General features: G+C 37.5%; 1 protein-coding gene across 5 annotated transcripts in view; it reads right to left on the bottom strand.

Annotated features, from left to right (window-relative positions):
- Nucleotides 1-4603: 4603 nt before the first annotated feature.
- LOC111865593 (putative polypeptide N-acetylgalactosaminyltransferase 9) overlaps nucleotides 4604-15574 on the bottom strand; it is a 292001-nt gene continuing 281030 nt past the window's right edge. For all 5 annotated transcript variants that reach the window (XM_023853762.2, XM_023853761.2, XM_023853764.2 and 2 more), the window contains 3 exons: nucleotides 11578-11706; nucleotides 10066-10211; nucleotides 4604-8038 (listed from right to left, as the gene is read on the bottom strand). In XM_023853762.2, the coding sequence (XP_023709530.1) occupies nucleotides 10071-10211; nucleotides 11578-11706 (270 nt within the window). In that variant the 3' untranslated portion in view covers nucleotides 4604-8038; nucleotides 10066-10070. The remainder of the gene's footprint in view (nucleotides 8039-10065; nucleotides 10212-11577; nucleotides 11707-15574) is intronic.

Raw genomic sequence — 15574 nt, 5'->3', positions numbered from 1 at the left:
GAGAACTGAAGATGTTTGTCACATAAAAAGAAATAAGTAAAAAATTATCTTGCTCATAATTTATATTGCTTTCATAATTCTAGTAAATATGTCTGTTTCAAAATATACAGAGTAATGGAAGAGATATTTTCTCAGTTCAGTGTGTAAAATAAAAATATAATTAAAAAAACTTAACATTTCATAGGAATCACTTGGATCTCTTACTAAAGAAAATGTGTTTATTATTGCACTTAAAATTAATTACTTTCATGCAAATAGAACTGTCTGTATTGTATCACTGCCAACATTACAACTTTCACGCTGATTGCCTGACACCAGAGACGTAAAGGGTTTCATGCGTCTCTTTTACATGCATTTCTTTTTTATGAATGTTACCATATAGAGGCCTGTCAGACATATGATGAAGCGGTATTCATATGCATGAACAGGGAATAAGAAATTTCATCACCAGAATGTTTACTTACACTTGTGTAATGTCTATTCAGAATCCAATGGGAAGTCTCTTTATCTGTTATATAATCTTTATTGCCTTTATCTCTTTCCCCACTTACTCCAGTGTTCCTTTTGAATCTCTTTCATTTATATATCCTATCATTTATATCTTTCCACCTTCCTTTCTTCCTCTCTATATACCGACACAGTTTAGGTAAATATCATTCAAAATGTGCCCAGATATGTTGCTTATTTCATTTAATCATTTTTATACAGATCAAAATATGGTAAACACTGTATTAGATAGAGTGTTTCTCCATTTTGCTTCCACAGAAAGTGTGTGAGAGCAACACAATGACAAACAATGACATAATTATATATTGGTACAGTTACACCAACATAATTACACCCTTTCAATAATAAGGTGAATGAGATATTTCTTACCCTTCATAATGGAATATTTTTATGTCTGGATACTGAAAAATATCAACTAATGGAATGCATGTCTTTGAGCTTGAAGGTAACACAGACCATCAGAAAATAAATAAAATTCACTAGATGCATATCCAGTGTTGCGGCATTTTTAGGTTTGTAAGTACAGGCTATGACACAAGCATAAGAAATTACAAGGACTACATCTTGTAATCTGATATGTGCATACCTCAAACATGATTAACAAAGAAGAAAGCAGTCTTCTGAGATGTGGCACCGTGTAAATGTGGTGTTAACCGACGTTTCGGAGGAACATATCACCTCCATCTTCAGGGTAGATGAAAAAATAAGAAAATCCGGAAGAGACCGTTCCTCCAAAACGTCGGTTAACACCACATCTACATGGTGCCACATCCCAGAAGACTACTTCCTTCATAGTCACCGCTGTGAAAACCTCAAATCTTACATGATTAACAAAAATGAATAAAAATTGAAGATTATTGTCTTTTCAGATATTACAGCATGCAGTTTGATAGATCATCAAAAACCTTTCAAAGGAACCTGCTGCTTCACCTTCAGTGTAGAGGGACATAACAGAATCCTCCAAAACAATGCTAATTACCTATTAAACCACAGGGCATCATACACCAGAAGAAACTAATTTTCATATTCACAGCCATGAGAACCTCAGGTCTCACAAATTCTGTCTTGCTGGTATTATCTACTTTGGTACATGATGATATGGAATAATGTAATTGTCAGCTGATTTATACATCAGTCTTACAGAAGACAAACCAGAAGTGGCCATTCTTCCCCTGGGATACGTTTGCCTTCCTTGCCTATATCACAGCATGCAGCATCTTTAAGGAAGGAATAACACTTCAATTCAGAAATTAAAATTTAATCATGCTGAATTTGAGGTTCTCACAGTAGTAACTATGAAGATTACTATCTTCAGAGATGTTATGCTGTGTCCAGTAGATGCTGATGTTTTGGAGCTAGCTCCATCTTCAGGGCTGAAGACTGTGCGAAGCAACAACCAGCAAGAATGAATTTTTAGTGGAGTACATGGCATCACATCCCAGAAGACAGAAATACTGATTCATGTACAAGTGTATGAAGATAATCTCTACCTCTGTGGTCATACTGACAAGACATCTATTTTACACTGCTAGCTCAGTTCTTGTTGCATTTGTTTTCTTGGGAGGACACATTCCTTTGATTTGTTAGACAGTAAAGTGAAACTTGTGGAAATAACAATGGGGAAGAAATCTGGACACAATCACCAGAAGTCAAACAGAAAATTCAGACTGCACCATCGTGGCACAACAACATGGCCTATAAATTCGGAAAATTAACACTTCTAGATATATAAAATGTAGAAATAATTTTTCTATGCATAAATCTACTTGGTAAAGTGTAAAATACACGATTTTGAAGATCATAACACTTGCACCTAAACAAATTTAAGCACAGGTAAATATTTCTTTTTTAGATTTTGATTTATAATTGCAAGATGTAAGGTTTACCTTGTAATGTCTCTTACTTCTTACATGATGGCTATCTGCTACAAAAGATTTAACCATTTGACACACCACCAGATCTAATACATTTCGTTTGAATTTTAAAATCAGATATCTCGGTTTGACATTTGAATTGGAACATGATTTTGAAAATGTCATACCATGAAAGAAGACAGCTCTGGTTAGAGACTTTTGGTTCTGCATGGTTACAGCCAGCAAATATTGTGAGGGCTCATTCAGGATGATTATGACTCCAGCATTATAGTCAGGCTTCTCTGAAGGGATCTAACAAGAACAGAAGCACATAACGGGCCCAGCAGTGGTCAGAATGCTTGGTGTGACTGACAGTCATACGCCCCCTAGTCAGTGCCAATATCAACAAAACAAAGTGATTTTCATTTATGTGAAAAGGAGGTACAGTAATGGATCAAACTTGAATTTATTTTCCTGAAATTTAACCCTTTCACAATCCACCCTAAATAAACTTGTTTTCATTTTGTTCCATATTTCCTTCACATCAACACTGAATGCATTCATGTTAGATGTTTTCAAGTATACATCCCTATTCAAATAATGTAAGCTGCAGAGACAGAAAACTTTTTTATGTGTAAACTAAGAGAATAAGGGTGGGGAGAAGCAAAATGTGGTCTGGAGGAGGCATCAGTGGGTGAAAACGTGAAGGTGAAAGGGTTAAAAATCAATGAGTACAGACAGACAATGGAGGTGAGATTTTATATGATGGACTGAATCCAGCAAAAGATCTGATAGGGTTAAATATTTTACATCTCTAAGGGGCTAAAGAAATATGGCAGTTCAGATGATATGTGCTCTATAAGTACTCATATCCTCCATCCTTCTCTACCACTGCCATTTTTTATACTTACATGTTCCTATTCCAATAATCATTACACAAAAATGTTTTTTGGTAAAATCCTAATCTTTTCCATAACTGCATACAAGTTTTATACCTTGCTCAATAAAACACCTAAGAATTTACATGTATATATCAATTCTTCCAGTCTCTGCATTTACATGCCCTACAGAGAATACATGTCAGCCAATGTTTTTGAGGATTACATGACTTCTGGCATGTGATGCCGTGTAGTCTGGCAGATAGGTGCAAACATTTTGGAGGGACCTGCTGCTTCCATTTTCATGGTAGGAGATGAAGACATGGGGAACTAGTTCCTTCAAAGAGTTGGTACCTATCTACCAGACTACACGGCATCAAACCTCAGAAGACAGCAATCTTCATGGTCACCATCATGAGAAACTCAAATCCCATGCCATGTCATTTCATGCAAGAAATGTCACTGTACTTGCCCCAATGTAATCCACACTCTTTCTTCCAAAGTACAGCCAAAACCAATTAACTGTGTATTAAATTTGTATACAGTCAATTATATTAAGTACCTTTCTAAGAACATATGACAAGAAATGCTGTTTTTTTTAATTTAACTTTATTTATTTTGTTGTCATAACTAACTCATTAACTCCATGGAGCTGAGATCTTCTTGAGAAGGCAACAGTTGCTCAGCCACTCACGAAGTTCTCAGAATTTTGCAAAAAAAAACTGAAGGTTCATTACATTCATTACCCGAAACTGGTTGAGAAATATAATAGGGGTTAGGATGTTTAATGGAATTTATCCTTTAACTTACCTAAACATACAGCCACCACACATCTAAACACCAGCCCAGGTAGCAACAAATGCTCCCTTGCCAAAATAGAAAGAAATTAAATTTACCACAAACACACCAGATTACTGGGCAACACATAAATGATGATTCTCTAAAGGTTTGTGATAATGGTCTATTTGTTACACTGATATTAAACTGGTCACTATCATCTAGGATGTTTTAGAACATAAAACATTTCAAACTCACGCCACTTCTGGCGACAAATGCAAGTGGAGGGGGAAAGAACACTCATTTGGGCCTGTCAGGAAGTGATCCAGATCTTCTTCTAATGGGCCCAGCTGCATACAATCCTCCCCACAGTGACAATGGAAGTGGAGTCAGTTTCCAAAATATTGTTTATTTTAAATAGATCCAAGGCAATAGACAGTATCAAACGTATTATCTGTGTAACAAGACAATCAAGTCATAACGAATCAAGCAATGAGAGAGATCTGTCAGGGATCAATTCTTGAAATATCTTTCGTTTGGCTGCACATGTATTCAGAAATACCTGCTGTCAGTCGGACACATTCTTGTAACGCTTTCAATGGTCCTACATTTTTAAGATATGCAAATGGGGCATCAAGATGGCTTTAGGCAACACCTTAACAACTTCTGCCTTAAGAACTACATCTATAGTTTAACACACATTACTTTTGTTTTTACAAAACAATAAATTTCTTTATACTCACTGATCACCTAAAGAGCCATTTTTCCAAGCAAAATGTCAAATATGTAAATTGAAGACACAGTGAAGATAATGGTATCTTGGGTCATGGTGCCACAGTTTCAGAGGAACCTGGTGCAGAAGATCGGCAGATTCATCTGTAACACTGGTACCCACCCAGTGACATGCCACCCTTTCCTAGACAATGAACCATTGTATGGGAATGCTGGGTGACACTTGTGGCTGATAATGGCAGATCATACCTGGAAATAACCTGTCTTGCCCTCAATTATCACTGGCATTTTATTTTAGCTTGCCATTAACAGATGGCAGGAAATTGCCTTTCATTACTGTGACAGTTAATTACTCATGATATACAGTTTCTTTATACTTCTAGCCTGTAATCTTGAAACAAATGGCAGGTCAAAAAGCCATAATACTGGTTTAAAAGGTCATTTCACATGCAGCAGCAGGTTATTGAACTGCCCATACAAGGTCTTTATCTTAATACTCATTGCCATGAGAAACTTACATTTCTTAAAGAGACAGCAGATCACTTTTGCAGTTTTATTTGCAAATGGACAACTCATGGAACCAGTAAATGATAAAACAGCTATCCCCTTAATTCAGACTTGTTTCCCATTTTCATTTCATCATACTTCAGTTTCCATTTCAAAATCTAACCCTTTCACCACCAAATGCAGCTATTAAAAATACCTACACAAAATGCCAAGGCTACTCTGAGGTAAATACAGACAAAGCTCTTATCACCTTCAAACGACCACAGGTAAAGATAGTTTAAAAGCCTGTTCTTTCCTCTAAATATGATATACCATATTTGATGCCCTCTATTGAGAGAAGTGTTGTACTAAATGAGTAATACTGAACAAATCCTTTGGTTGTGACAGTTTTAATACAAGTATGTAAAGCCGATTTGATCAGCTCACGGGTATGAAAAGGGTTAAGACCATACTTTTTTCTTAAATCACCCTAGTTTGAAAGCAGCTGAGTCAAAATATGATCCCCAGTGTGCACAGTTCAGTACACCATGCTGCTGCTGCTGCTGCTGATGATCCTAGTTTTCATAAAAAGCCGCTATGTATATGAATTTGACTCTGCTTCTTTCATCAAGTGAACATGATGTGAACAAAATATTACTGTCTTATAAGACATGGTGCCACATAGCCTGATAGAAAGATACCAATGTTTTGGATGAATGCTGTGTCAACATAAAGGACAGAAGAGATGGAGGAAACAAATTACTCAGACACACTGGTACTTTTCTACCAGAGTGCATGGCATCACATCCCACAACACAGAAATCATTATATCTGAAGTTGTGAGAGCTAACAATGCTTTCACAGTTATGGACTATGCATTCTTTTATATTCTGTGGCAATGGCCTTTTGTTGTGGATAAAAAGTCAATTCTAAAAGAAAGCAGGTATTTGGACATGTGACTACATTCATGTCCAGACTCTAATAATCAGAGGAATACAGTGAAACCTCTGTTTAAGATTTCCCAGGAGAGCAGTTGATTTGAACACTGAACTGAGGAAATCTAGTTAACATTGAGATTACACACTTGGGATCAGTTCATGTTAAATGAGGAAACATTAAATAGGAGTTCCACTGTACTTGGTGAAAGAGAGCACAGTGAAATACTTTTCTTCAATGACAGTGCAGCCATACAGAAGAAACTAAAATTATTACTGAAGGCAAGCCTGAAAAGTGATCATAACTGCTCTCTCTCTCTCTGAGCTTACCATTCTAAATACAATACCTATTTATGTGGCCCTACACTCTAATTCTACCCTCTGTGTAAAAATATGAACAGTATCCCCCCCCCCCCCAATGATATTATCTTAAATGCCAGTAATAAAGGCTGACTTTAAAGATGGCAGCTGTACAGCAGTGAAAGTACAATATTCAATTCTCTTTTACAAAGATAGATTCATTGCCATATCTTCTTCTCTGTCTGTTTTCATTAAACGCACATTTTTTGTACCCCTATACTAAATTCATTTTTTTGATATGTTCCCACACACTCCACAACAAACCAACCACCACCAATTGTAACAAATGAAGATATACGTCTGCACCATCTCTCTTTCTGTCACACACACACATTAACAAATCGCGAAGATTACCATCTTCTGGGATGAGACGCCATACGAATGAGTCGAGAAAGTAACCAGACTTACAGTTTGGCCTGAAATGTATGCAGTATGTTCATCTGCATCATCAGTGATCTTCTACCAGACTACATGGCGTCACATTCCAGAAGAGAGAAATGTTTAGTCACCACTCTTAAAACCTATAATCCAACATAACAAATCTTCTTCTACGCTATGATATGTCAGGAGGAGGAAATGCTACCTTCTTCACTTCCATGCACTGTTAACAATAAATAACATCCTAACCTCAGTACACCTTTCATTACTTCAGCCTTATCAAGAACATTAGCTGGCACACACCTCGTTCCCTTTTAAGGGGCATTCGGCACCCAGAAAGCCATCCTTATACACAACCCGTAGAATTCAGAAAGCTGGGACACAAATTTCTGTATCCCAGAGTCTCATATTCTAAATCCTTCCTTATGCAATATGCCATTTTTATAAGTCCAAAAAGATTATTTACAACGAATCCTAGAAAAATTTCAATAGCACTGGTCTATTTTCAAACATAAGATGATTATTAAGTAACTTTACCAGTTTAAATAAAACCAGTCATAAAAATTTTCATGGAGAGCGTGTCCTCACCATTAATGTCACAAACTGCAGAACTTGTTATAACAACCGTGAGATGTCTCCTGCTTCATGAGACACAACATCATGCTGAGGCGAGAGATCAAACTTGCACGCAGTTGACCGGAATTACATGAATTGTCAAATATTCTGTTCTGTCACACCATCTGAATCCACTGCAGCTCATTCTCCTGTACAATTACATCAGCCAGTGAATCTTCATACACATCAAGTTCAATTTTAGCATCATGAGCAGCAACTCTGTTCTGTCATGAGAGGTCCTTGTACTCAGTAATGACAGTCGCTGATTCAAACTTCTCACTGCTATTCACTAAAGACGCAGCAACTGGAAACACTGCTTCCACTGCAAGCATAACTGTGACTTGTGATCAGCCATAAGATGGGATCTTCAGTCTTCGCTGAATCAATGGTTGGCACTCATTGAAGCAGAATGATTTAACTCGTTCAGTTACTTTCTGGTAGAAGGTTCTTCAGCTGGGAACTGAACCAAGTTGATGATGGCACAAAACTTCACTTGATATGAGCTGATATTACATGACTGAAACACACGTACAGAACTGAGACAATTTGGGTGAGTCCATCATTAAGGGGCAGATACAAAAGCATCGCTGTGAGAGAGAACAGGCAGTCAACTGCTTCAAACTCCTGGGTGCCATAAACAAATAACATGAACAGGGAGGATGCTGCTATTCAAAAAGTCACGCGAAACTCTCATTCACTCACTGAAAGTCTGCAAGAAGGCTCCCTCTTAAGATTTCTTATGATTTGGTTCTTGAGCCAGGCCTCTGTGCCCCAACAACAGTCTCAAAACCGTCATTCTTAAGGCATCCCTTCTATCTCCTCCCCCTTCCAATTTCATTTACCCTTCCTCCCTTAAGCTTCTTTATCACCACCCATACTCTGCAGTTTTATCTCTTATTCCTTTCACTCAGCCTTTGCAAAGGGATAAATCATGTAGTAAAATACAGTTGAATACATACCGTGAAGGGTACCATCTTGTGAGAAAACCAACCAAGGTTTTGGGGGGAAATATAATCTACATCTTCAGGGTCAAATAAGCCGAGCAAGATACCAGCATGAAAACAGGTGGCAGGCAAGGTGGAGGAAGCAGGGGAAAAGGTATGAGGAGGAAAAGGAAGAGGGAAAAAAAATGAACAGAGGGAAATTAAGAGAAGGGAAATAAAAAGCAGTAAAGGCATGAGAAGGAAGATGTAAAATAGGAGATGAGTGGGAGACGGTAAGAAATATCAGGCTCCCCTATTGCAGGAGCTGCTCCAAATGCAAGGCTTGATAATTCAAACAATTAAACCTTATTTTCCAGGAACAGGGGATGTTACCCCACTTCTACGTATTAAAGTTAGTTAAAGATAGCATCACACCTTGTCGTTCCTCGTGCAGAACAGTGCTGTATCATCAAATTCCTAGAGGAAGTGAAACCAGCAAAAACTCTGCATAGGTTAAGTGTACAGTATGGGAAAGAGACCTTCATGACTGGTACAATAAGTTTTCTGAAGACTGTACAGAAGTCTCAAACCTACCCCGTTCTCATGTTCAGCCAACAACTGTGCTCAATATGAACACATGTGATGCTGATGTTGGGAAACAAGCAAAGTGCAATGTGTGTGATACTGCATCTAGCAGTGGCATGAGCGCTGAATGTGGAGAATGTGTCTGCTAGGTCTCAAGGACGTTGACATGAGACCAGACGGTGTAGCAGGTTGCTGTGTATGCCGAACATCTGCACTGTTTTCAATTGGAGGGAAGCACATTCTTGGAGCAAATTATGACTAGTGACAAAACGTCAGTTCGGTATTTCACTTCAGAGTAAAAGCAGTCCAGCATGGAACGTCACATGGGATCTCCTTTACCCAAGAAATTCAAAACACAGCTGGCAAATGGTAGGATCATGTCAAGTGTGTTTTTTGTATTCAGAAGGACTGATTCATGTTGATTTCCTTCCATAGCATAGCAACCAATGTATAGCATTACAGTAGCTTACTGTGCAACGATGTGCACCAAGCATTTGAAAGAAGAGACACAGGAAACCGTTCAAGAAGATCTCACTAATGCACGGCAATGCTAGTCCACATACGGCAAATCTGACAAAGGTAGCATCGGCAACAATTGGCTGGGAAATCATATTCAACCTTCCTTACAGCCCTGACTTAGCACCCAGTAATTTTCACTTGTTTGGACATAAATTTGAAACTGATGAAGATCTGAAACACAGTGTCCGAACTGGCTATGCAGTCACAATAAAACCTTCTATGCTGTTGGCAACATTAACTTGCCAAAATTAAGGATGCAATGTGTTAGTGTAAAGGGCAAATATCTTGATAGGGACTGAAAGTTTCGTGATTCTGGTATGTATATTAATGGGGGGGGGGGGAGTCCAGGTCAGCCTTGAACCACTGTCATATCAATGAATATAATACTGCAAAAACTGCAGCACTTGGTCAGCTGATTCACATGCGCATTCCATTGCAATAGTGCAATGCAGGGACAATAAGGATGCAACTACTGCATAACCCTCCAAGCTCACTCCTGTTCGAATTAAGCACTCACCAAATCTACAGTTTGGACGGATCATAGTTCTGGAACTTCCACTGCTGCTGTTGGTTGCTGATGTCACACTCCTCCATGAGAAGCTTCTGCTTATTGGAGCTGATTGCTAAGCACTTCTTGCTGCTCCCATGCTGTATCAGATGTGTCTACACCACAGAGCAACAAGTATTAACCCTCTGATTGTCAAACCCAGCATAGATATACCTGCTACAAACACCAACACTGCTTGGAGGTAAATGCAATTACATAGGAAAAGCCATTCACCTCACTCAAATGCCCTTCAAAAGAACACAGGTGTAGATCATGAGGAAGCCCACTCTTCCCTTCAAAATCAACATGTCACAACTGTCACCATCTACTGACAGAAATGATTAACAGTGAGTCCATATATTCAGCTTTGGGGCTCTGAATGCAAGTAACGTGAGCTGATCTGATACACTCATGGTGTGTGAAGAGTAAACATTCTTGCTCTAATGATTCATAACCCTATCAGGTGATTTCATTTTTTATTCTGTAATGTTACAGAAATATGGAATTTGGTACCTTTGCTGTGTACCTACCACTGCGTGAGCTTAACTTAGAAAGGTATATGTTGCAAATTAACTTTCTGCATGCATTCACACTGGCTGGGTATGTACTTTACTTCCATCTATAATGAACATGCTGAACTTCAAGTCAGAACTCTCTGCTTCCTATGTATGGCATCTGTGGAATAATTCAGAAACTGCTGTACCTAGCAGTGGATTTACTCCACATTATGCATCATCTGACACCGAGTGTCACAAGAATAATAAAAATTAGTATCCTGAAGTAATTCTAAATGAAGTTCATATTCAAGATTTCTTTAGGAGTAATGGATATAAACACAAATCTGGTGACGATCTTAAATAGAGGAGATTTAGGAATGAAATTATTGACTTGGATCACTGAAATAGTACTTTAAATATAGGGGAAAAATTAAATTTAGGAGTATTAAGTTGGTGTTCTATTGTACAAGGCAATAATTATTATATATTAATTCAATTTCCAATCAATTTACATTAAAACTACTTCCTTATTCTGTAACCAGCCAAAGTACTGGGCCAGAGATGAGGCACCAGCCCAAAAGACCAAGAATGGAATGATGTGCTGACTGGTAGGGGCTATCAGACACTTCAGGGGACAGTGATAAGTGAGCCTGGAGCAATGGTGGAGTGGTGACTACCAAGGGAGATTGAAGAAAGTCAGAGAGAATGGCTCTAGTGCCACTCTGCCTACCATAAATATCATGTGAAGTCAACAGATTCACTTGGGAATGAACCCAAGGCTCTGTGGTGAAAAGGCAGTACCTAACCATCTACTGAAGATAAATTGCAAAAATAAGCCATCAGAAGGAGTATGGCAGGAAACTACTTACTCAGCAAGAAAAAGGCGAAATTTAAAGTAAGGGTGTCATGAAATATTGATCACACTGTGTTCTACTGCATTATAGAGAGCAATGTCACCAGTAACTGGCCATAACAGAACACTTACATCTGAGTTATATTGCCAAAACTGGTTTCCCTTTGAGCCATGGCAGGGGTACAGTATGACCTCCTGACCAGCATAGTCCAGGCACGTCTCATCTCTTCTTATTTCACCTGACTTGCTCAGCATCCAGTACTGCAACCACCACAACAATCTATCAAAACTGGCATTTGCTGAGAGTGGAAGTTCTCACGAAGTTACAAAAATTATGGTCTTCTAGGATGTGAGACCATGTACTCTGACAACATTTCAGAGAAACCTGCTCTCTCTCCACCTTCAGGAACACAGGCAGAAAGTCCCTTTGAAATATTTATACCTATCTACCATACTAAACACATCCATAATCCAAATGGCATTGAGACTGCAGTCTTCAGGGATGTAAATCTGTGTAGTTTCATAAATCGGTACCAATGTTTCAGAGAAACTTACTGCCTCTATCTTCAGGATCTCCTTTTATTCAGAAGATGCAGGAGGCAGGTTCCTCCAGAATGTGAGTAAACATCTACCAGACATGACATGACAACCCAAGAGACTGCAGACTTAGAAGTCAGCACAGTAAGATCATCCAGTCTCAAATATAAAACATAATTAAAGGATTACTCTTCAAGATGTACAGAGAAATTAATGCAAAATAAACACAGAGAAAACTAAGTATATGTTGCTGTCTCATCATCAAAATGCAGGGCAAAATCAGGTAATAGATGATTTGAAAATGTGGCATAGTTCGGATATTTTGGAACGACTATAACATATCAACATCTGATTCTGGAGGAAATTAAGAGGAGAGTGAACTCGGGTAATGCTTGCTACCATTCACACCAGAACCTTTTGTCTTCTCGTCTGCTGTCCAAAAACATAAAAATTAGAATATACAACACTATAATTTTGCCTGTGGGTCTCTATGGGTGTGAAACTTGGTCTCTGACATGAAGGGAGGAACACAGACTGAGTGCGTTTGAGAACAGGGTGTTGAAGAGAATATTTGGATCGAAGATAGATGAAGTGACAGGAGGTTGGAAAAAACTGCATAATGAGGAGCATCATAACTTGTACTCTTCTCCAAGTATAATTAGAATGATCAGTTCACAGGGCATGTAGCACGAATGGGGGACACGAGGAATGCATATAGGATATTGGTGGTAATTTAAGAAATTAAAATTGATTAAAAACGTGTATTCTTCTATCCTGATTACCCCTGGGTGATCAGTAAAATTCGTCTTAAATGTAACCATGATTATAGCCACAGACAATTGATAAAGCTCTGTTTCCTATATATTGAATCTATCATATTGTGAGCAGGTAATATTTTAAAATGAAGAATCATCTCAATGGACTATACAATTCGAATGTTACAAAAAACGGTAATTAGAATTTTGATGAAGAAAATTTTAAGGAATTATTATTAGTTCAAACTGGTAAATTCATGCTGCAAAATGTTCCAAATATCCAAACAGTTGAATTAAATTACACACACACATACATGCATACATTATAACAGCTGTTCATCATACCTCCATGTAGGTTATATTATTCGGATGCAATCTTGGTTTTATACATGGGGTTTGAAAATTACACAGGCTATACATTGCTGAACTAATTATAGGAAGGGAAATCCAGACTGCAGTATCTGCTGCAGTCACCAGTTGATATGAACTAGATGATGCTGGCAAGTCATAAAGTTATGATCATTGTTGGAAGCAAAGATTACATATATGCAGAGAGAAATATGTGAGCTGGACGGCATTATTACATTTAAAATTCACATAAGTGACTAAGTACCAATTCAAATCACTGTTAATTTGCAGTGATTTAACAAAAAACAAATAGTTTCTATATTCCATCATGATCCTATTACATGGAGGTATCATTTAATGAATCACCCTCTCCCAATTAGTATGGTGTTACCAACAGAGCATACTTCAGTTCATGCTGAAACAAGGAGCACATAAATTAAGTTACATATTTCACATGTCTGCCAACCTCAAAACTCAGCATCTTACATTCTAAAGTGGTATCATTTTTCTACTCACATTTCTCATTATGGAATTTCAGGAAGTATTAAATGTACTTTGTAAATGTAAATTACATGTTATCACTTGTAACTGTACAATCAATATCACAGATTCTTTATGGCCAGAAGTGTACTACATTTATGGACATAGTAAGGCATGACACAGCTAACACAGCTCCTCTTGCTTTTGTCCACAGGTATCCGGATATGTAGTATGATAATTTAGCGGTGATAACAAGTGTTTCGAAGATTCAAGGTGCTAGTATTTTACAGTTAGATCACTTATCTCCCCAGAGTAAACAACATTACCTGTATTAATCAATATTATGTGCTACTCAGTCAGTACAGAGACTAGGCTATAAGCTGCATAATCAGAGAATCAAGGCTTGATTTTTTTCAGAAATAAGTTGAAGCAACCATCAGTGTAAGTCCAAAGGAAACCACCACCACATCACGTTCATGCTTCATGCCCTGCAGCCAGTTCACACAGGTTTGCCAATACTGCATTTACTCATGGAAATTTCTGCATCAGTGCATGAAAATGTTCTAGGTTGTCTGTTACTGCCCACATTGTATCGTTTTACAGTGAAGAAGGAAACCACACAGTAAGGGTCTGCATGTCAGAAAAAATCATTTAATAGGCAGATACAGTAAAATACATACAATATAACCTTTGACTGCCAAGCCTCACCATAGAAATACCAGCTAGAAACACCAAGGCTGATTGAGGGGAAACACAATTGCACAAGAAAACCCACAGTGCTTCTACTCAAATCTTCTTCAGACAAAAGGTATAGATTATGTGAAAGCCTGTACTTTCCTCCGAGCATTGGCATGTCACACTTGATGCCATCTATGGACAAAAATTCTGAACTAAGTTATTAACAAGCCTGTTCTGCTGGATGTGGCAATATTTATGCAAGTCACCTAAGCTTACTAATCAGCTTGTGGAGTGCAAAGGGTTAAGTGAAGTACATATATATATACATAACGTGATTGTCAATGATTCTAAAAGAACATTAAAATTTAAATATTTTGCAGCTCAGGAAGAATCATCCAAGGGTTTCTATTAGAATCAGAGTTGTACATATTCCATTAGTGGGAGTTGACACTGTATATGGTTTTTAATTTATGATATTAATTTCAGTTGGAATTACTTCGATATGAAGTATTTGCACAGATACACAGAATTTAGATTATGGTATAAATTTTATTAATTAATTCATTTACTGGCATAAATCATGATAAAGTAAACACAATAATCAAATACTGATATGAAGGGTGTAAGTCAGGTAACAGTGCAACACATCCCATGACAAATGTCAACAATAAGTTGGCAGTTTATAATTAATGTGAAGAATAATGACAAAATTAATTTTGTGAAGCATCAACTGATTGTATTATGTATAAGTGTTTCTTATTTGTCTGTCACAAGAGGAAAGGCCATAGATCCTATAAAAACATAAAATATAGACAAGTTAATGAATGAATCTACCATACTGCTTGTAATTGTCTATTTGGAGAGCAATGAGAACAAAGCCACCTTACAATTCAAACAAAAGAAAAAACTCCAGGCTCTGTAGTCCGCAAGTGAACTATACCAAGTAAATAACTGCCACTTGTCGGCGAAGTTACAATAATTTGAGCAAAATCTAAAATAACAGCATTCTACATTTTGAAAGCTCTCCTTTGTTACCAATAATGCCGAAATTGTAAATCTTATGAGATTAAATTTATTCACTACATATAATAAATACTCTTTAGTAGTTAGCACACATAAAAATGTAACTTTTCTGTTTGTATTTAACAGTTTTCTGTTTCATACTGCGGACCTAACAGAGAACAAAAAGATACCATGGAATTTACTCTATAATCATGCCAAAAATTACAGTAGCCATGGTTCTTACAGCGATGTGCAAGCACTGTGGTAGAATTTTTTAATGCAATTTTAATCCCTATACAGAGTCTGTCCATCAAATTACTTCAATAAAA

This window comes from Cryptotermes secundus, unplaced genomic scaffold (genome assembly GCF_002891405.2).
Source record: "Cryptotermes secundus unplaced genomic scaffold, Csec_1.0 scaffold1443, whole genome shotgun sequence".
NCBI lineage: Eukaryota > Metazoa > Arthropoda > Insecta > Blattodea > Kalotermitidae > Cryptotermes > Cryptotermes secundus.
The sequence above is the reverse complement of the archived record's forward strand: the minus strand, read 5'-3'. Positions and strand labels throughout refer to the sequence as shown.